Here is a 24,004-nt window from a genome sequence, read left to right as displayed (position 1 = left end):
GTCGTTTAGTCGTGTCCGCCTCTTCATGACCCCATGGACCAGAGCACGCCAGGCACTCCTGTCTTCCACTGCCTCCCACAGTTTGATCAAACTCATGCTGGTAGCTTCAAGAACACCGTCCAACCATCTCATCCTCTGTTGTCCCCTTCTCCTTGTGCCCTCAATCTTTCCCAACATCAGGGTATTTTTCAGGGAGTCTTCTCTTCTCATGAGGTGGCCAAAGTATTGGAGCCTCAGCTTCAGGATCTGTCCTTCCAGTGAGCACTCAGGGCTGATTTCCTTCAGAATGGATAGGTTTGATCTTCTTGCAGTCCATGGGACTCTCAAGAGTCTCCTCCAGACCATAATTCAAAAGCATCAATTCTTCGGCGATTAGCCTTCTTTATGGTTACAAGAAAGGACACTTCAAATAAATACCAGGACAGACTTTCTGATGGTAAGAGCTGTTGGAAAGTGGAATGGACTCCCTTAGAAGGTGATGGACTCTCCTTCATTGGATGTTTTAAGCAGAAGTAGGATGGCCACCTGTCATGGATGCTTTAGTTGAGATTCCTTCATTGCAAGGGGTTGGACTAGGTGATCCTCAGGGTCCTTTCCAACGCTACAATTGTATGATCCTGTAACTGCCTTCCTCTGTTTTATAGCAACATATATAAACAAAAACCAAAAACATTTCACAAACAACAAACATTTTGGAGAAAGGAACTGGTCACTAGGAGTGACAAGGGTATTACAACCAGGGCACTGGATTTTATACAGTAATCACAGCAGCAAGTCAACCAACTACACTGAGGAACAATTGTTCATTTAAAAAAGAAGAAGAAGAAAGAAGGCAAAATTCTAGTTTGAGAACAACAGTCTACATTAGTCTCACTCCTGCCATATACATTTATGAGGGAAATTGTGTGTGGAAGGAACAATACAATATTGTCTGTCTGGCAGAAGGTCATTTGTTTTGCATCTGAGAACATGGGTATGCCTTTTTTTAAAGGGCATGTTTTGTTCCTCTCCTCATTTAGAATTAAAACATTGAACAGAGAGTGCTGACAATTGTTGTGTGTCCTTGCCCTAGAGGAACCCAAACCTATTGGGTGTCATTCCCCACCCCCACCCCTCAACACACTAGAGACATCAAGATCTTCTTGGGCTCTCAGTAGCCCTTTTCTTCATGTGAAGCAGACATTAGAAAACAAAGGACAGCATTGCATATTTAAGAGAGAAGGCAGCTTGCAATTTAAAAATTGACATTCACAGCAAGAGCGTTGCAAATATACAGATATCTCCACATCAGTAAAAACTATTAGGAATCTGCTCAGCTACCAGTCACAGATTAGAGATAACAGTACTCAAGATCTGTGGCAGCTAAAGCAGCCAAGAAAACCCACTATAAAATTGTGTTGAGCTTTTACTGTTGTAGCAGTAGAGATCTCTAATTTATTTAAAATCACAAATCAGATTCTATGACATATTGTATTTCAGGAAGTAGTGTACTCCCTGTGACATTCTGTGTGCGCACAAAGGATTTTCAGAGCAATCCTTTCCCTTGGGGGAAAAAAACCAGCAAAGATTTTAAAAGCAGTATTAAAAAGCATGGAGAAATAATAAAATTGTCAACTAGTACTTAAAAGACAACAGAAAGAACACCAAGTAAGCTTTGCTGGAGAGCAAATTCCTCAGACAGGTAGCACAAATGAAAAAGTCCTCTCTCAAGTAGTTACCTGCCTCACCTTCAGTCTGTGTTTCTCAAACTTGGGTCCCAGGCTGTTGTTGGACTACAACTCCCATCATCCCTGACTACTAGTCCTGCTAGCTAGGCATAATGAGAGTTGTAGTCCAACAGCAGCTGGATACCCAAGTTTGAGGAAAAACTGCCTTAGGTAGTAGGTATACCTGCAAGACGGCCTTCAAAGCAGATCTCAATATATGGTAATGTTGCTGTGAAATAACCTTAAATCCCAGTTAAAGCTTCAGTCACTTATTTAAATACATATTATATGACAATTATATTTAAATACATATTAATGTCCAAGAGACTATGCAGCAGAACTTTTCAATCTAATCACAAAGGCTTATGTAGGACAAAACAAAAATTTGTACAGACATTGAACTCAAGGCCTTATAGAATTGAGACATGTCCAGGTATCACTTAACATTGTTAAGTAATAATCAAAAATCTAGTAATATATAGAGATATAAATAAAAAGAGAGGACAAACATTGACATGGGAGAGCATTGTTCTTTAGCTGTCCACCTCATCTTCTATTTTCAAAAAAATATAAATGATTATGCTTTTGTTCCTAAATATGATTGCGTCTGTCACATTCCAAACAAATGAAAGACAACATCTACAAACCTGTGGATTATTCTATATCAGCTTCTACCATCGACTTCAAAATGGGAAGAAACAAAATCTAGTCAAATGAGAACCATTCTACAATAATATGCATGTATGAACTTACTTGAAAACTGAATGGCAAATCCAGATTTGCTGATATAGAAGTCTGTGTCAAACTGGATTGTAACTATGTTGAGAGTGCTGTGGATGCCTTCTGGAATCAGAGAGCCACTAATTTCTTTTAACAGCATATCGTTTTCAGGTGGACCATCCCAGACACGTAGAATATCATGTGATGCTTCAGTATCAAATGCTAGAAACTGGAGGCTGTTAACAACATCAGTGGTTTAACAATCCGCAGAACTTATAATGGCAAGAAAATTGTTGCAACAAATGGTGCACTTCTCTACATGCCTACTTAAAATTTCCCAATGAGCTGAATAGCGCTCGCTCCCAGGTGAGCAGCTCTAGGACTGCAGCAAAATTTTTGTTCCCAAAAGTTAAAGCTTAAGGCAGTGTAACCTTTGACAGCAAATAAACCATTGATGTCAAGGTCTAATTGTGTACATACATTAAATAAATATATTAAGTGCATTTAGACCTTGACTTCAGTTCTTTGTTTTTATCATGGCGGTTATTCTCGGACAATGTGATAAATTGTTTGGGATCTGCATGAGACATTACTACGCAATGGAAGGACAGAGGTCCAGACACACCGTCACATCAGATGTCAAATGAAAGTGAGCTCTGATCCCCTCCCAGCAACATCCCACAGCAGCACCTTTTCCCACGATTCCCAAGGAGAGTTGACACCGTTGCTGGAACAGAGAGACATTCTACTTTCAGGGTGTGAAGATCTACTTCCCACCAGGACAGAGCTCAATAAAACCTATCAGACACCCCAGTTAACTCTTCTGTACCTCTTTAACATCAGGTTTTTAGAAGGTGACAGCCTGCAAACAATATTTTTTTTTGGTACTGCTCTTTGGACTCGTTAATTATAATGCAAAGTGTGTTTTGTTTTGCTTTATTTAAAAATAGATCTACAATTACAAAGGTGTGTTGTTGTTGTTGTTTTTTTAAAAAATGTTCTCCTTTAGCTTCCAAACCATTCAACTGCTTTAGCTTGGAAGTGCCTTGGAGACGGAATTATTAACACATAGAAAAACCGATGCAGGCTGCTCTGCTTACATGGGATAGTGTGGAATCTAAATTAAACTGATTAATGAATACAACTGAATTCTCTTTGCCCAGGACAAAGGCCCACTTGTCCAACGTACATCTAGGTCATCTTTATATGTTTGCTTCTGTAAATGCATATAGCAGCTCTTAGAACTCAGGCTGTTACTTAAATACTGAGCAAAATTGAAAGTTAAAAAAGAAAAGAAAAGAAAAAAGCCCTTGGAATCCCAATGAAACTTTTACAGGCCACGTTTCTTATTTTGAAACTTCGGTTCTCCACAAAATAAGATCACATTGAAGTACCTGACAATGTTTCCTGGATCAACTTCAATCATCCACATACACCGCAGATTATTGTCATAAGGAAAAGGATAGCCTGGAGATAAGATTCTTCCTGAGGATTCTCCTTTAAAACGACCTCCACACTCAGCTAGTAAAAACAAATTAGAAAATTATTTCTGATAAAGTTTCTATTAATATTTCTGTTCTACCTTTTGTTTATGACAAATTATTTCTTATCTCACGTTCATTTATTTCACAGTTCATGACCAATTATGTTAGAGAGCTGGATACTAGTCAAAAATACTCTTGTCCTAATGTTATGAGATCAAATGTGAGGTGAAATTCCTAATGGTATGGTTTTTATTATTTTTTAAAAAATGATTATTATAATTCAACCATTATCTGCATAGAATTGGATACTTTCTCTTTGGCATTAGAAGGAAGAGAAAGGTTGTCTATCAGCCAAAATGTCTGTATAAGTGATGAGCCAAACATTCATTCCCATTAGTGTGGAAACATTTCCATTGTGTGAAAACGGAGAAGGGATTTCTGCTGTTTTCTTTGAGGGGATACAAAATTTCAGTGAAATTTCTTGAGGTTTAAGGGCTGCTTTGCCATACTCATGAACAAGTTGGTAGAGGGGCATCTCCCCTCGCCCCCATTTCTAAACCTTTAAAAAGTTTGTCATTTCTGTCCATTTTGCATTATCCTTATCATAAACTGTGACCTGTCTTCCTGTCACCCAGATCACCAGGTAAATCATGCTAATTGTGTCATCTGTTTATCTTAGATCCCCTGTCAGAGGAAGAGTAAAAACAGAGTAGGAATTCCATCTTTTAGTTTGCAACTTTAATCTGTGGCACAATTTAGGGAGGCGGAAACTGCTACTGGGAATGAAACTGTCACCAAAGAGATGAAGGATCTTAGTGCAGAGCAATTTCCATTCCATTCAGGGGTGGGGAGGTAATAGGTAAACTTTCCCTCCCACAGGATGTATTTCTAGAAACAAACCTCCCTCTTCATGCCGGTAATAAAAATAGCTACTGCCCAGAAGCTACCCTGACCAAACTGGCTGAGTATGGTATTGGAGAACCCCAGGACAACCATTCTGGAGAATTTAGCATCTACATCATATTGGTCTACCTTGGGACTTCATGGCTTCCATGAGAATTATGGGGCTCTCTTTGTTTATTATTGAAAGAGCAAAGTATTCCTCAGTTTGGTCTTTGCCCCAGGGCTTAAGAAGGATAATTTGGAACTAGGGGGAGGTTGACATAACTCCTTTGTTGTGGTCAGAGCACTTCCTTGTAAGGCTTGGTTTCATGTCCGCAGTTGTGTCTGAAGGACAGTCCTCTCCAGATATGGAATCCAGTGATTTTGTTACTAACTTATAAAGCCCCGAACAATTTAGGAACAGGTCACATGAAAGAACACCTTCTCTTATATAGACCTGCCTGCCCACTAAGATTTTTAGAGGATACATTATAAGTTATGTTGTGGTCTGCAGAGATCAGCTCATGGCAAGACCTTCTCCACAATAGTATCCGGCCTCTCTGTAAGGCACAGAGTCACCTACTGTGGTGAGCTTCTGGCCAATATTTACCCAAGCATGCCCTGGCCTCTGATACCAGTTGAATGATTTCTACTATGGTAATTGTGAGATGCTGCTGCTGTTGTTGGGGTATTTTATGAACCATTTTTGAGTTGCCGTTTTGTACTGAATATTTTTATTGTACATCACCTTGGAGTTATTTTAAGAAGAGGAGATATAAAAATATTTTAAATAAAAAATGAAACTAAAATAAGAGCTATGTCAGCAACCTATACAACAAAGGAAGTGGTGCAGAGAGGTGTTTTTTCTCTGACTCAGACACCTCAGAGCAGGGCTGACCCAGGGTGTTATGGCACTTGAGACAAACCCCCCTGCTGCCTCCCCATATGCCGCCACTCCTCTGCAGATCTGGGCCTCCACCCCCCAAATCCCTTCTGCTGCCACTGTGCACAAACTCATGCCCTGCATCCCACAGGCATGGCAGGGAGGGTGCAGTAGGGACACAACAGACAGGGCCAGAGCCATGAGAGCAACCCAAGTGTAAAAGAGCAGGGAGAGGATGGGGATAGAGGTGATCCCACAGTGGCCTGGGCACAGGCCACCCCTGCCTCACAAAACCCCAGTATCCATCCTTTTTTCAGGTTGCGTGTATGTGTGTGTGCATTAAGAGCAGATTAAGAAGCTGGCCCTATAGAGCTTATACGCCATCATGATAGTTATAATTTGTAAGCTGCAGGACATCTGATTTTATAATAGAAAGGGAATCAATGCCCTGCCGACTCTCTAGTGTGCACTGACGTACACAAACACATTCATATTGTGCAGACTCTTTTCCTAAATACGGGAAGCACCAATTGAAAAAGGTGGCTTGACAAACCTCTCCGTGCTAAAGCAAGAGGTCAAAGCTGATGCCAAATCAGCACATCCAGGAAGACCTGTGCTCAGTACCTGTATTCTGTTTCTGCTGCACAGGTATAGTAACAGAGTAGTTAGACAGAGGCTGTGTAATCCAGGATCAAATCTCTGCTCAACCACAAAGCTTGCTTGGTGACACTGGACCGGGATAAAGGCAAATGTTAAAGCTAAAGAGAAATCTAGTACCGATACAAGATGGCAAAGGATAGTCCCATGCCCTTCTTTCTCCAGTCATGCACTTAAGAAGGCTGCTTCCATGGAGTGTGTAGCCAGGATTGCATCCATAAATGATGGTGCTGCCGGCAAAGTGGCCTTGATCACTTATCTTGTACCCAAATTGTGGCACACCTGGATCCTCACAATGAGAAAGTTCAAAACCTGTGAAAGAAGAGAAAACAGTAGTGTCACCAAACTAGGAAATTTGCTGGAACATGATTCATCATTCATTTTAGAGGGGTGTGTGTGTGTATTTAAACCTAAATAATTTAATTTCAGTGCCATGAACATGCCAACAAAAAGAACATTCAAAGCTGAAGTACAAATTGTTCTGCATTCAGTCTGATCTGTTTGTGGGGGCATTAGGCAATGTTGTCTCGTGAAAATGTTGTCTCACACTTCCCGTGCATCTTCCCATCACTTTCCTTATTGTCCCCCTACCCCAAAAAAAAACCTGTGTTACAGATAAAGTGGGTTTGCTGCACATGCGCTCCAAATCAACCATCATTGTGCAATTTGTATTTGACAGTATGTGACTGAATCCCGCCCCAAAACAACAATGTAGAAGTGTCTGTTATCCATTCAAAATGAGCTTGCATGCCCCATTCTCAGGATGAGGAACAGAGCGGTCATGGCTTTTCCATACCCTATCCCTTGTTCTACTTTCTGAAATACTTACTGGTATAAACAAGCTGAAAACCTTCATCTGTTCCCTCAGAATCTGAATTAAACTCAAGCCAAAGGTGATTTGAAGTACTGCTCAGTGTCAGTCCTCGCAGGGAAGCACCAGTGAATGCACCTAGCAAGTGTGCTGTATTATCCCTCCCATCATATATCTGTAAAACAAATTGGCCTTGCATAATTTAAATAGGCATAACGGAGAAACAGCAAAGTAAGTCCCATATTTCAATTAGGAAACAGATCGAGGCTGTTGCATTTCCTTATTACATGTTGGGCATGAGTTATTTTCTAAACATTGTCTTCTTTTTAAGCTAAGTCAATTCAAAGAAAAAGAAAAAGCCAAAACCTGCACAGGGAGTAGCCAGGAACAGGGTTTCCATTTCAGCACAGAATTTGCTTATTTGTTTAATTCCTGCACTTGCTTTGCCACTGCCAATATTTTAATGTTAGCATCCATACACAGTAAGTGATAATTTAGTATACTCATTTCCACATCATGAAACAAACAAACAAACAAACAAACAAATGTGATCTCTTTCCAGTTGTGATATGAAAGAAGCCACTGAAGAATTTCACTAAATAAGGAGTTTTGCAGATTGATATTGAAAGCAAACAAAAAAGATGACAATGGAACAAACAGATTAACTGTGGTTGAAAGGTGGAAGGACAACGTAATCTATATATAAAACTTGGAAGCCAAAAACATTCATGCATTCATTCATTCATTCAACTTCCTATCCTGAGCAGGTTTTCTCTACCTGCAGATATGCTTGAAACAGCACTTTGATGATGAAAACATTTCAAGACGCAATCTGTATTTAATAGCATTCAGCCAGTTTCAAATACAGTGGTACCCCGCAAGACGAACGCCTCGCAAGACAGAAAACCCGCTAGACGAAAGGGTTTTCCATTTTGGAGGCGCTTCACAAAACGAATTTCCCTATGGGCTTGCTTCGCAAGACGAAAGCCCATAGGGAAATCTCTGGGGACCTCTTTTAAATGCTAGCGGTGGGGAGCAAAGCCTTCCCCCCCCCTCCGGCCTTCAGAAGAGGTCCAGGAAGGCTGGCGGGGGCCGAAAGGCTTTGCTCCCCACCGCCAGCATTTTAAAAGCAGTCCGGGATAGCAGGGAAGCGCTTCCCGCTTTCACGGACGGCTTTTGAAGGCAGGAGAGGTCCGCGAAGCCTGGGCGCGCGGATCTCAGCGCACGCAGGCTTCGGCATGCCGGCAACACTCAGCAAGCAGCGGCAGCGCTGCCGCTGCTTGCGGAGAGGTCCGCGAAGCCTGGGCGCGCGGATCTCAGCGCACGCAGGCTTCGGCATGCCGGCAACACTCAGCAAGCAGCGGCAGCGCTGCCGCTGCTTGCGGAGAGGTCCGCGAAGCCTGGGCGCGCGGATCTCAGCGCACGCAGGCTTCGGCATGCCGGCAACACTCAGCAAGCAGCGGCAGCGCTGCCACTGCTTGCGGAGAGGTCCGCGAAGCTTCGGCGCGCTGATCTCAGTGCGCGCAGGCTTCGGCATGCCGGCAACTCACCGCAAGCAGCGGCAGCGCTGCCGCTGCTTGTGGAGAGGTCCGCGAAGCCTTGGCCGGACAGCTTTTGAAGGCAGGCGGGGGGGAGCAAAGACTTTCGCCCCCGCCAGCCTTCAGAAGAGGTCCTGGACCTCTTCTGAAGGAGGGCGGGGGGCAAATGTCTTTGTCCTCCCTGCCTGCCTTCCCAGGGGCTTTTAAATCGCCCCGGACAGCGGAGAAGTCCTCCGCTGTCCGGGGCGATTTTAAAATGCCGCCCGCCAGCATTTTAAGATCGCCCCGGACAGTGGAGAAGCCCTCCGCTGTCCCGGGGTTTTTTAAAATGCTGGGGGTGGGAAGAAAAGCCCTTGCCGCCCCCCCAGCCTTCAGAAGAGGTCGGGGGACAGACTGTCCCCGGACCTGGTCTGAAGTCGGTTTCCCTAGGAACGCATTAATTGATTTTCAATGCATTCCTATGGGAAACCGTGCATCGCAAGACGAAAAACTCGCAAGAAGAAAAAACTTGCAGAACGAATTAATTTCGTCTTGTGAGGCACCACTGTACAGGTTTCAGATCAGAAGTTGTCATGTTCCATTTTTAGTTTATGGTGAATTAAAACTTCAGCTGGATTATCTATAGATGCTATATTTAATGCTTAGAATCTTTAAGGAATACTTATATTTGCACTTGACTAAATTCTACATTTCATTTCTGACACAAAGTAAAACACAAAGGATTAAAAGTTTATCTTGTACTTAAAAAATACAAAACAAACATTTGGTATCCGCTTATATCAACATAAAATATTTTTCTCCTTATGGTGTGAACTGAAAACATTAAAAATTAATATGGTATGCTTCATATTTATGTTATTTTAATCAAATGATTTCTTAAATATTGGAATAAGAAAAGAAAAAATCCCCACACATCTTAGGCTGCATTCCTATACTCATTTACCTGGAAGTAGGACCCACTGAACTCAATGGGAATTACTTCTGAGCAAATATGCATAGGACTGAATTATTAGCCTTGTTTTCACCTTTCCATTGAACAGATGAGCACATGAAGCTGCCTAACGCCAAATGAGACCATTAGTCTTCTAGCCTGCAGATGACACCAAATTATTCAGGTTGGTGAAAAACCAACTAGACCATGAAGAGATTCAAAAGAATTTCTCCATACTGGCTGAACGGGCAATACAATGGAAAATGAGATTCAGTGTTAGTAAGTGATGCACAAGGTGGAGATCTAAACCATACACAAACTGAAGGAATATCAATTGGCTGAAACAAATGATGCCACCAAACTTGCAACGGTTAACATGTAACAGAAACTTATTAGTCTTTATGTGCTCAGCTGAATAACAAAATAAGTGCAACTGCCCCCCTTCCCATTCTTGGTGTGCATCTCAGCTGCAATCACCCTCCATCAATCCCATTTCCTTCCCACTCACTTATCTAATGGTACCTGTGAAGTCATGTCCCCAGGTAACCTATGAAAATGACCATGTTCACTAAGAAGACTGGTTTCCTTTCAGCAGGTGGAAAACCCTGGAGCTGTTGCTCTTGTTCCCTGATCATGGGCTTTCTGTAAGTATCTATTTGGCCATATCTGGAGCAGAATGATGGACCAGATGGTCTTTCAGCCTGACCCAACAGGGTTCTTACAGTAATTACTTAAATAGCAGTGAACCTGTGACCCTCCTAATGTTATGGAACTCTGACTCCTGTCAGCCCCAGCCAGCCTCTGTTCAGTTATGCAGAGAGTTGTACTCCGATAACAATGGAAGGGCAATGAGCCCCACCGCAAAGCCTTTCACTGTGTGCAATTGAGACTGCATTATGAGTTTCAGTAGGATATGGAAGGAGACATTCTTGAGTGAAACATATATGTGACACTGTGCTAGGACACATGAAAATGATGTGGCCTAATAGCATTATAGCTTACCAATGAGAAGAAGAAAATAACTAAAAGTTGACAACAAACGAACAACAAAAACTAAATTGACTTATCACCTTAATTCATGAATTAAGCAAATTGAAATGCTGATAAAGACTATCTGTTAAATGGAGGAAGAAGATAAATTGTTTCTGAAATATTGTTACAATGGATGTAATGAAACATGTTTAAGAAGATTCAGGTAGATGTTACATAGGTATTAATTTAACACATCAGATGACTATAATCCCACTAGAATGTTACAATGGATGTAATGAAACATGTTTAAGAAGATTCAGGTAGATGTTACATAGGTATTAATTTAACACATCAGATGACTATAATCCCACTAGAATTTATTACTACTACTATTATTATTTACTACTACAATTATTTATTTTAAATTTACATTCATCAAATTGCAAATAAATTTATTTGCAAATAAACACGCAAAAATACAAATACGGATTACTATTACTTGCCTACAAATATATAATTGTTTTCAAGATTCATACTGGCGATATAATAAATCAATAAACCAATAAACTAATTCCTGTAAACATAAGGTTATAGAAAAGTATGTAATGGTCCATATAATGATAATGGTGGTGATGTAAAGTTAGGTATCCACTCTAGTTAAATGTTTGGTTGCCTTTAATACAGTGGGATAACCAGATGAATTATATATGTTTTGAGATAACAAATACATCAGCCCAAAATCACAACGTACCTTAAGAACATCTGCTTGTGCTAAATGGAATGTTCTGGCAGATATGTTGATTCCTTTTCCTGCTTGCACTTGAATGCTGTAGATACATTCGTGGTTGTTTTCATAGTTGAGTGGGTAATTGGGGGACAGTAAAATTCCTTCATTATTTGTGGCAGAGGCTCCACATTCAGCTGTAAGCAAAACAGAATTCGAGGTATAGCTCAACAGAGAACATCAAATGTTTCACTTATGTGGGAAGTGTAAATACTATCAAATAGCATATCATATACATTTGTCACTATCTAAAGTTCTGTGACAAAAATAAATGTCTGATTCTGATCTACGAGACACATTTTCCCTGTCTCTATATGTTTATGTACTAATTGTTATATTTGTACATTATTATTAGTCACACTAATTATTTAAACTTTCTGTTCTGAAATCTTTATCTCTGATTTTGTTGCTCCACTTGTATCACCTCTATTCATTTTTCCAGACATTTCTGAAAACAGGGCAATAAACCTGAAACAATGCCTTGGGAAATACTTATACAATCTTTGGAAGAATAAATCATCTCCAGTGTTGATACAATAAAATGAAGCACAGTAGTGGGTGGAATAAATAATGATGGAAAACCAAGATTTATTCAAAAGTGATCAATGCAATCAAAGGGAGCAAAAATAATTCTACCAAATAAAATAACAGAGGGAAACAAGTTCCATACAGAAACTGCATTAAGATTGAATGAAAGTTGTGAATACTTTATTAAAAACAAAGAAATCACGTTGCAAGTGTAGTGTAACTAAGTGATATGCATGGTCTAACCCACAATTAAAGAAAAGAGAAAGATAGAGGAAGGAAGGAAGGAAGGAAGGAAGGAAGGAAGGAAGGAAGGAAGGAAGGAAAATGGCAGGTTTTATCACCTTTAATAATCTTATTATGATGAGAGGCAATAAAAAGTTGGAATGAAAAAAGTCATTTCATCTACATTCATCAGTTAGCCCAGGGTGACAATAGTACATTATGTTCTGGCAAAAACACCTAATCTACTCATGGAACCCTATCCTAATCATATTTACATGGAAGTTACATTGTTTAAATAATGTTTTGATGATCCTGGAACAAGCAACTGCCCCTTGCACATGAAAACACACCAACCTGGTTCCCCCTCTCATTTTTTCATCATGTACATATATGTAGAAAGTAGAGCTAGGTCATAAATCAGCACAATCTCTGATTAACTGGAGTGTGAAACCTTGTACCCCTTCTTCCTTACACTCTGTGGGCTGGTGCACAAAAGGAACTAGCCAGAACTGTAGAGTTGGAAGGGAGCATGAGGATCATCTAGTTCAACCTTCTGCAATGCTGGAATCCTTTTGCCCAATGTGGGGCTCAAACCCATGACCCCGAGATCAAGTTTCATGCTCTACTGACTGTGCCATCCCAGATCTTCATGGTAAGAGCTACAAAGAAGCACCATTTGCAACACCTTTGTACATCACCTTTGTACATGGCTGCAACAATGTGCAATATTGCAGAGTGTTCTATATTTTATTTGAATAATCCCAAGATACATAAATTGCAATGACAACGGCAAACTGCATTTCCATTTGTGCCATGCTTGGATTCTGTGGTGGCTTGCACATTATCTCAAGACTCAACGTGCTTGTATGTGAGTGTAAAACTGGCAATAGATTCCTTGAAACAAAGGTCCCAGTACTGAAACTGAGCCCTACATTTCAAATGTCTTTGATTAGTTCTCATAATGGAAGAAGGGTGAAAATCCAAAGCACCCTCCCCACTTACATATCCTACAGGCCTTAAAGTGCCGGACACTCATAGCTTGAAGGTCAATGGCTCCGAAAGAGCAGAAGCTGTTTGAGGAATACTTGACATCTGCCTGGGTTTCTCAGTTGGCCTAGCCCTTGGATTTATTGACTGCAGAAGAAATGCCCTTCCACTCTTTTCAAAAAAACTTAGTGAGTGAGATAATGCGTGATGGGTGTTATTAGGTAAGAAGGAAAGGAAGAGGAACACCTGTCCACCAATCACAGTGGTGGAAAGTTGGGTAGGTGAAGTGACAGGGTATGTCTGCAAAAAGTATCTCTTTTGCAATTTCTGCATAATAAATTGTTGTTCAAAATCCCCAAACATTTCTACTGTAAGAGAGATTCAGCAGTGCAAGGAGACATGGCAGTATTTTGAACATGCACTATTTTCTCATGGGGAAAAACTCAAATGAACATGTTATTTGGTTGACAGATCAACTTGAAATTTCAAAAAACTATTGAGAATCCTGGCCCTGTTCCATATCACACACAGAAGAAGCTAAGTGATGCAGGAAGGCTGTAGGAACATATGGGCATCTTAATATTAGATAAAACTGCAGTACAAGGGTGACATTTCTCACGCCTAGGAAATTTGTTAGTAGAGCACAATCTCTTTTATCAAGTGCAATTCTCTATTCAGGAGCTTTAAATGCATTTTAAATGAAGGAAGGATAAAATGTATCTGTGGGGCTTAATTAGGAAAATGTATGGCAAAATTAAGATTTTACAATGTATAATGTTTTAATTTGCTTCTAAATTCTAAGCCACTCAAAGAAAAAATATACAACACAACAATCCATTTCCTAAGAACCTCATTCATTATTCCAAACAAAGGGATGCTATTTTGAGAGATTAAGACAATACCCCCTCTTCTTTTGAGAGTTTTAATGGTATAATCCCAATACAGAAAGAATAGGTACAGTGGTATCTCGCAAGACGAATGCCTCGCAAGACAAAAAACTCGCTAGACGAAAGGGTTTTTTGTTTTTTGAGCTGCTTCGCAAGACGATTTTCCCTATGGGCTTGCTTCGCAAGATGGAAACGTCTTGCAAGTTTTATTTCCTTTTTCTTAACACCGTTAATACAGTTGCGACTTGACTTCGAGGAGCAACTCATAGAACGCGGTGTGGTAGCCTTTTTTGAGGTTTTTAAAGACTTTGGTGATTTTTGAAGCTTTTCCAAAACTTTTCCGACACCGTGCTTCGCAAGACGAAAAAAACCGCAAGACGAAAAAAATCGCAAGACGACAAAACTCGCAGAACAAATTAATTTCGTCTTGCGAGGCACCACTGTATGTCATACTTTAAGTGCCAGAACAAATGGAAAAAAATGTGGATAACTTAGATTTGGGATTCATGTTTGCTTAAATTTAAAAACGAAGGGTAGGATTCAGTATTGCACAATGGCAAATGTTGCATCTGCAGAAGCATTACAATTTGCCAGATGAAATAATCCCCATACACTGTTATGAAGCTTCTACCCCAGGCAAATCTCAAGGGTTGTGAAAGGTCTTTGTTATGGAGCTCTCCCAAAATGCATTATTTGTAATGTGGGAAAATGATCAAAAGCATATATCTCCCTATTCTGAACACTGACTGCAGGTTCAACATTCGCCTGCGAATAGAACAAGGAAACCTGACAAATTAAGGTGAAAAGATATGGGAGATGCAAAGGCTATATTGTTTCAGAACAAATTGGAGTGGTATCATGCTTATCCATGCGGTATAGTTGCAACTCCATGGACAATGACTACACATACAAGCAAATGAAAGCAGCTGACCACGTACCCACACACCTGGGCAGAGGTGCACTCCACACTCTTCGGCCACCACCGAGGCAGATAATCTCTGAAGCCCCTTCCAAGCGGTATCCAGAAGAACAGGAGAATGTTAGAGTGTCTCCAACTCCAAAGTTAAATCCTATTCTGCTTCCAAACTGAGGAGTCCCAGGATCCTCACAAGGTTCAAGATTATATTCTACAGAGGCAAAAAAATCAAATTATTGCTTCAAAAAGAATTAAAGGCTTCTTCATCACCCACCCTGTGCATTATAACAAGCACACATTTGTACCTGAGCCTCAGGTACAATTTAGCCTTCAGATACATTTTCAGAATAAATGATCATATAAGTAAATAGGCAATTCAGCTACAATTTAAAAAACCATGCCCATAAACACTCATAGCGTCTGAGAGATGCGTGCTTACCATTCCTATAAGAGCTATAAATGTCTCTGAGTCTGACACATAAAATGAACCAAAATAACTGTGCAGCATAAAAGCATGGCCAATTTCCTCATGGGCTCATTTGGAATCCCACTTCTTGAAATTAGACTTCAAATCACTCTGATACAGTGTGATTTTCCCAATGAATTATGTGCTTTACAGTTTATTATCATTTTCTTCGGCGTCCACTACTGAAAATGCCACAGCAGATGAACTGAGATTGTTATTACAGAACCGACAACAAAAACAATTGTAAGGTCTATTTTTAAGAAGTGTAAGAAAAGTTACTCGTCATAACAAATATATTTCGACTGTTGCTTTCTCCCAACACCACCACCTCTGCCTCTTCGAGATCAAGCCCAGTGAAATAGCAAATGTTCCTCCACTTTATACAAATAGCTCATTTTGCTGCCTTACCAGAAAAAGTAATATTAAATCCTTCATATGATATTGAAAAGTCAGAAATAAAGCGCAACTGAGCCCTGAAATTTCCATAGAGACCAGCGTTGATTGCTGACGGAAGTTCTGAGCCAGTCAGGCGTGCCAGAGGCTGAGTGAAGCTGCGATTCTCCGTGATTAGTAAGTAGTCGTGATGATCTTCCAAATGAAAGGTGTGAAAGGTGAACTGCACTCCTATTAGAAAAATAAAATTAGACTCACATATCACATAGTTAACATGAAAGCAATTATATCACTGATTAAACTCATACATTTCATTACAAACAGACTCAGAAAATTAAACACAACTTACATTACCCTTGTTCTCATTCCCCCAGGTTTTTTTTGTGTGAGGTAGGGGAAAAGGTGTGTGTATATATATATATATATATATATATATATATATATATATATAATGCATTTCTATGTGTTAATCTGTATTTTGTGACTGGGTAGGAGGATGAAGATTGCTTACACTGAAGCCATTGCTCATCATTTATAGAAGCGATGAATGAGTTTTGTTTGCCTTTTTAAAGGCAATCAAATGTAACTTCCCAAACTAAAATTGCTTTTTGTAACAGTGTCATTTGAATTTGGTGAAACATGCAAGTTGAGGGCAAGTTTGTTCTGAGGTGTACTAAAGCAGGCATAAGCAAATTCAGCCCTCCAGATGTTTTGGGACTACAACTCCCATCATCCCTAGCTAACAGGACAAGTGGTCAGGGATGATGGGAGTTGTAGTCCCAAAACATCTGGAGGGCCAAATTTGCCCATGCCTGTAAATGTTTTATTATTAAACTGCAGTGCAGTAATCATCTGTATTAAGCAAAGAAAGAAAAACAATATTGTCAGGAATGATACTGAAATATGAATCTCAGCAAAGGGACAAAATTAGATACAACCTCAACATTTTATCCATTACACCACATTACAACTGTGAGAGCATTCCATCAAGACGCTATTGAAATACTTGGGAATTTTTTAATCATGAAAATGGTGTCTTAATTGTTCTAGAGACGCCTTTTTCTTGATTAAAAAATTCCCAAGTATTTCAATAACGTCTTGATAGAATGTGCTCACAACTGTAATGTGGTGTAATGGATAAAGCGTTGAGGTTGTATCTAATTTTGTCCTGTTGCTTAGGTTCTTATTTCAACAGTGTGTGGATGGACTGTGCTCACAATTGAAATCTAGTGCAATGGATAAAGTGTTGGGGTTGCCTCCTTTGCTGTTCCAAAGGCTCTCCCAGTTCTCTGGGACAGTTTCTTTTTGGGGTGGGGTGGGCTGAAAAGGAAAGGAGGAATCAATAAAACATTAATTTACTTCCATCCATGGGAGTCCTCCACTGAACTGAACAATAGAAGAGAAACAGTTGGATAAACCATTTGGATGAAAACCAGAGTGATCCATATTCAAATCATCACACAGATCTTAATTTAACCCAATCTGTGTTTCTCAGTCTTATCCTACCCTGAGGCTATTTTGAGGATACAATGGAGAAAGAAGAAGAAGAAGAAGAAGAAGAAGAAGAAGAAGAAGAAGAAGAAGAAGAAGAAGAATTTGATATCCAATTTTATCACTACCCTAAGGAGTCTCAAAGTGGCTAACAATCTCCTTTTCCCTTCCTCCCCCACAACAAACACTCTGAGAGATTTCAGAGAAGTGTGACTAGCCCAAGGTGCATGTGGAAGAGTGGGGACGCGAACCCGGTTCACCAGATTATGAGTCCACCGCTCTTAACCACTATACCACACTGGCTCTTAATCACATATGGCACCCTGAATGCAGCAAGTCTGGAGCCAGTGCAAGTGCATCGGAAGACTGGGGTAGCCAGTCAATTAAAGCAACTCTGCACACTGTGGCAGAAAAAAATTCCACAATTTAGTTTTGCGCCATCTGAAAAAAGTACTTCCTTTACTCATTAATCTTCCAACATCCAGCTTTTCCTCCATCTGTTCTGTCAATTCTGACCAAATTCTTCTGACTGTATTATATTGTCAAGTGTGAATTACATAGTTACTGAGTTGTATCTCTTTATAATGTATTTATCACCATCACCATTATACTGTGGGGGGCTATTGTTTTTGTTTGTTACTATGTTATGTATAAGGGACGCGGGTGGCGCTGTGGGTAAAACCTCAGCGCCTAGGACTTGCTGATCGCATGGTCGGCGGTTCGAATCCCCACGGCGGGGTGCGCTCCCGTCGTTCGGTCCCAGCGCCTGCCAACCTAGCAGTTCGAAAGCACCCCTGGGTGCAAGTAGATAAATAGGGACCGCTTTCTAGCGGGAAGGTAAACGGCATTCCGTGTGCTGTGCTGGCTCGCCAGATGCAGCTTGTCACGCTGGCCACGTGACCCGGAAGTGTCTGTGGACAGCGCTGGCTCCTGGCCTCTAGAGTGAGATGAGCGCACAACCCTAGAGTCTGTCAAGACTGGCCCATACGGGCAGGGGTACCTTTACCTTTTATGTTATGTATCTTTATGTTTTTATATTAAACTGCCCTGTGATTCTTGGATGAAGGGCGTTATAGAAATTTAAGAAATAATAATTATTAGCAGTGCTTTTTTCGGGGGGGGGGGGTCAGGGATATGCATACCCCTAAAGATTTTGTGAATCTAAGTTTGGCCTCATTGAGGGGCAGTATTTCAATATGAGTAGGAAAATGAGAGTACCCCTAAACATTTTTTTAGGAAAAAAAGCACTGATTGTGGTGATGATTTATGTTTGATGACATTATTGTATTATTAATTGGTTTACTGGTGGTTTTGTTTGAATTTGTTAGCATGTCTTATAATTGTCTCCGAAATACTGTGATATTTACTTAATGCTTATCATGAGCTGCCGTGGACATGGTGCACCAAAGGGAAAGGACATGTAACTAAAAACTAAACTAAAGGTAGACTATTACATTTCTACTTTGCCTATTCAGTGAGATAATATTAATAAGTGCCCCTCTGTCATTAGGGCCTTCTGGGTTCTATCCTTTTCATACCTAAGTATTTTCTTCACTCTGGCAGCAAATTATATCAGGTTGCTATGCTTAGCAATTTACATTTATCGTGATTTACCTCCACTAGTATATCACTACATTGACTGGAATAGATCTGCAGTGGTCAGAGACACTGAAATGAATGGCTTATCTCTGTGGGGAAGGACTTTTTAAATCATTCTGTCAGCTGCCATGCAGAAAGTGATCTTCAACTTCCAGCTGTTCAGAAAAGTGTGTAAGGTCCCTACATTATCAGTCACAGCGTTATTTATCTCGGGAATGCAGTGATGGATGAAGCTCACTACAAGACCACAAGGCAAGTATGAGCAGTGCATTTTGGTAACCTCTGATTGGATTCCCCATGTATATAAACAAAAAAGCGATTCTAGTTAACAACCCGGAATCCTTGATCTCAAATGTCCTTTTTGTGTCAGAGCAATTCCAGAACAAAGGTTGAAGTGGCAGTCCACCTGCATGCCAGTTATTTGCCAGCCCATCATCAAAAACTTCAAAAATAGCCTCCCCACATTCACAGTGTGGAAATGGGGCAGCAAAAGCGAGGAGGCTCTTTTGACTCAGCAATACAGTATGTTGAGGGTAAACTGGGAATTACAGATACATAAAATTATTACACGAAGCTATAGAATCTAAGGAGGCTGAGTTAATTTATAAGGTCTCTTTATCCAGCCCATGGGACTTTCTACAGGTCAAGCCCCTCACCTGTCCTGCTCTTTGCCCAGTGTGATTTTGAGTAGCTGGAATATATTCTCAACTTGTTTTCCTTGATGGTGGATATACAGGGCGGGTCTTTTAAAAGAGGCCCCATGGAACATGTGTACTCTGTATCCATGGGGCCTCTTTTAAAGGACTCACCCTGTAGAAGGTGTGTAGAAACACGCTGGCTTTTATGCAGCTTACATTTCGCCTATGGTGCAAAAGTACAAGTTGCATCTATTGCTCCTCTTCATTTTGGCTCTGGATCTACCTGCTATGAGGCCTTCTGGCTGAAAGTGGTTTCCAGCCCCGTATTAAGTCAACTTTTGCATTTGATGTTGTTTGTGGCCACCAACCAGCTGAAGAACTTCATGAGAAAATAGAAACTCAAAACGAAAATTATATAAAATGTGTTGTGGTTATGAAAAACGTAATTCTATACCTTTTCCATGAGTAACATCTACAGTCCATGTGCAATTCAGTGAATTGGGATACAATTCAGGATAGCCTGGAGATAAAATAGTCCCACTTGGTCCTCTAACATCTCCGCCGCACAAAGCTGAAAAGGGAGCAGGTGGGGAGAGAAATATAGTAGGCACATAAACGCAGGCAGTCATATTAAAACAAAGCATGTGAAATAGCAAGTTGAAATTCTATTATCTCTGTTTAAACAATAGCCTATATGTGGGAGTGCCAACAGTTCCCTTGGGTGACAAATCTCTAATTGTAGCCAATATTTACACAAAGTGCTTTGAAAGGAAACATGATTAATTAATTGTTGAGAAGCTTTGGTAATAAGTATTAAGAAAATGAATTGCTAATTATACTGGTTGATTTGAGAAAATTCCTAGTTGGGGCGGGGGGATGTTTCCATAATAAGAATGGAAATTATTTATATTTCAGAATCACACTGAATACTAAACACCAATATAAGTCTATCTAGGAAAGGGGTATGCAATTGAGGAAGATATATTAAAGAGAGCTGGAAATAGCTTGAGAGAGGGAGCACTTTTGCGTGCTGTGCACATGTGGTTCTTTTGTCCCATATCACTAATCAGTTTTTAAAGTTTCTGAAACAAAGTAAAAAGTATAGGTGTGTATCGAAACACACAGACAATGACTTACTTACTTGGAAATAAACAATATACAGTGGTACCTCAGATTAAGTACTTAATTCGTTCCGGAGGTCCGTACTTAACCTGAAACTGTTCTTAACTTGAAGCACCACTTTAGCTAATGGGGCCTCCTGCTGCTGCCGCGCCGCCGGAGCCCGATTTCTGTTCTCATCCTGAAGCAAAGTTCTTAACCTGAAGCACTATTTCTGGGTTAGCGGAGTCTTTAACCTGAAGCATATGTAACCTGAAGCGTATGTAACCTGAGGTACCACTGTATCTTTATTCAGTCTAATAGCAGTGCAGGCTTCTGCAGCAAGCACAAAGCCATGAAGTAAAGATCCCAAGGTACATTAGCTAGGGAATCAGAGAACTGTAGAATTGGAAAGTACCCTAGTCCAAAGACCTCAAAGGAAGGAGAGTCTACCACTTTCTGAGGAAGTCCGTTCTACTGTCGAACAACTCTTACCGTTAGAAAGTTCTTCCATTAGAAAGTTGGAATCTCTTTCTTGTAACTTGAAGCCATTGGTTCGAGTATTACTATCCGGAGGAGGAGGAAACAAGTTTGCTCCATCCTCCATGTGACAGCCCTTGAGATATTTGAAGATGGCTATCATATCTCCCCTCAGTCTCCTCTTCTCCAGGATAAACATACCCAGCTTCCTCAACTGTTCTGCTTAAGGTCCTTGATCATCTGAGTTGCTTCCCTCTGGTACACCTTTTAGCTGCAGTTTGTATCAGATTTTAATATTTGTGGGCTGGATTATGAACACTGGCTAGGAATAGAGGTTGGATCTGCATAGGTTTTTTATTTTATTTCGTAAGACTATTTGAGAGGGTTTTAACCTTAAGGGCAGCTGATAAGTATTTAAAAAAACAAAAACAAATAAATAGTCATCCCCACACAAGCGTAAGTTTTATGTACGGTAACTCATTTCCTAAACTCTCTTATTCTTTCCATGTTAACTCTTCCCCGCTCATCTACATCCCTCATCTCACATCACATCTCTCATCCCATTCTCATGGATTAAAGAATTTCTAATACATCAATTCTAACACAAAGCCTATGCAAATGCCCACGCTCCTGCCTTAGAGAATGGACTTTTTGAAAGAATATCTTCTATGACAGCATTTACTGAAAATATAATTCCCTTTTGCCTTAATTGGAATTTGCTTCTCATGTCCAATTTTTGATATAGATCCCTAGCTGGCTCCTAAATCCCAGCTCCATTTATTATTTTCAAATAAAGCACAGTAGCTGTATTGGTCTATTATACCTAAATAGCAGAGACATTAAAATAATTCCATATGTTCGGACCAACCAGTATTCCATAGCGCAAAGGCTTTTGCAATATTGTTTAGACTGCTTGAACTTTAGAGATATTACTGCATCTTGTTTTAAACCAGCAACACTAATAGCATATGGTCATAATCTAATGACTATGAACTTTTATATAAAGACTGAGAATTTCACCTTGTTTTACACTGAGATATATATATATATATATATATATATATATATATATATATATATAAATAAACTTGCTAAGTTATGCAAAATGCCATACCCATTTTTCAAGCATATTGCCAGAATACCATCTGGATGCTCAGTGCACTTATAACCCAGATCATGTGTATTTTCCTACTAGTGCTACATTGCTGCAGCAAAATAATTTGTGCTTGTGCAGCAAATCTACGGATCAGATTGCAACAACTCCTGTTCCAAAAACTCAATATCTAAAAAATACATTCTAACTGATTCCAAATATAAAATCCATCTTAGGATGGTAAGTGAAATGTGTCTTGGAAATGCAGCAATAAAAGGATACAAATGAACAGAAGCAGGACACAAACAATTGTCGGCTACTATCCACTGAACCATGTGCCATTGCACAACTATACAACTTGCAAATGGATGTAAGAACTTTATTGACTTATATTCATGAATGGCATAATCATTAACCATTTAACTGCAACCTTCACTAGCCCAAAGCCTTACTCCTCTGATGAGAGCTGGCCGATATCATTGTTCTGCTCCCCACCTTGTTAAATTATCAAATTCTGAATGATCAGCAACACAATGTGTTCTTGCTTATCACAAGCATTCCTTGGGTCAAATGCTCTCAAGCCAGCAATCCATGAGAAGTTGGTTGTGGTAAACCTCCACTGGGTAACTTGATGCCATGTGATGCTCATCAGTGTATCGACATTACTCTCACCCATTCAAATTTACACTATACCCTCCCATTGTGACCTACTTAGCTGTTAGAGACCTTGGTGAACTGAACCAAATCCAAAGGCATTACAGTAGTATGGAGTAGGCAAAAAAAAAGCTTATTAGCCAGTTTGGAACATGAATTCAACCTCATCCAGTTACCAGGTAGTCCAGTGCTGTCAAAATGGGGGTAGACAACCTGTTATTGCTGCTTCAAGTTGAGTGAAAACCAAATCCCTGGACCCCTGCCCACTTTCTACCACCTCTACTACCACCACTTGGGGAGAAATTATTTTCTAAAAGTCACTGAGTTTACAAAACCCAGACATTTCCTTCCAAGACTGTCCTTGACTTGGCAATCCTCCATGCCTTATAGGAAAAACTATACTTGTTCTTAGCCAAAAGGCCGAGAAACATTCTCACTTTATGAAAACTAGTGTCTAACTAAAGGAAACAATTGAGTGGAATGGATCCAACTTTGAGTTCATACAAGGGACAGACCTCTCTCCAGTGGTCAATTCCAAACTAGCCCCAAAACATTACTCTGGAAGAACCAATAGGGTAAGGGAATTAAAATGAATTCAGCCATGAATCCATAAATGGGCTAGAATAAACATACCCAATCTTGCCTTTAGAGGATATTTATTCAGTGGACAATTGCCATTTAGAAGGGGGGAAATAATCTCATTTACTTAATGAATTGCACACTAGTTCAGCATCTCAAGGAAGAAATTTGTCACAATATGTAATGTTATTGCACAGCAGAGAAAACTGTTCACAGAGAGCTCCTTAATAGTGTTTATTTTTAGACTATAAGCATGTGGCGCATAAGAAAATATTGCTTCTACTCTTCGGTAGTGTATTCTATTCAGTAAAGAGATCCTGATACATATCCTAACTACAGTAGCATCGCCATGGACGATTGCAAGTGAGGTATGGAGAATGGTTTTCTGCAGCTAGAGTAGCAAAGCTTTCAACAGCTGGCTTGACAACTATGTCGCTGAGTTCAACCCTCCCACAATGACAATCTCTCCAAGGCAGCTTTCTAACTTACGGAAGAGTGTCAGGGAAGCTACATGTTACTTCTATGGGATTACATGTACAGTGGTACCTCAGGTTAAGTACTTAATTCGTTCCGGAGGTCCGTTCTTAACCTGAAACTGTTCTTAA

At 40.1% G+C, this 24,004-nt stretch overlaps 1 protein-coding gene across 3 annotated transcripts in view; it reads right to left on the bottom strand.

The window, feature by feature from the left end:
• CSMD3 (CUB and Sushi multiple domains 3) overlaps positions 1-24,004 on the bottom strand; it is a 601,007-nt gene that overhangs the window by 167,545 nt on the left and 409,458 nt on the right. For all 3 annotated transcript variants that reach the window (XM_028736265.2, XM_028736266.2, XM_028736267.2), the window contains 8 exons: positions 19,950-20,066; positions 15,783-15,998; positions 14,931-15,119; positions 11,336-11,505; positions 7,162-7,318; positions 6,453-6,644; positions 3,821-3,947; positions 2,460-2,662 (listed from right to left, as the gene is read on the bottom strand). In XM_028736265.2, coding sequence (XP_028592098.2) covers positions 2,460-2,662; positions 3,821-3,947; positions 6,453-6,644; positions 7,162-7,318; positions 11,336-11,505; positions 14,931-15,119; positions 15,783-15,998; positions 19,950-20,066 — 1,371 coding nt within the window. The remainder of the gene's footprint in view (positions 1-2,459; positions 2,663-3,820; positions 3,948-6,452; positions 6,645-7,161; positions 7,319-11,335; positions 11,506-14,930; positions 15,120-15,782; positions 15,999-19,949; positions 20,067-24,004) is intronic.

Source organism: Podarcis muralis, chromosome 8 (genome assembly GCF_964188315.1).
Source record: "Podarcis muralis chromosome 8, rPodMur119.hap1.1, whole genome shotgun sequence".
Classification (NCBI taxonomy): Eukaryota; Metazoa; Chordata; class Lepidosauria; order Squamata; family Lacertidae; genus Podarcis; species Podarcis muralis.
This window is presented reverse-complemented; position numbering and strand designations above follow the sequence as displayed.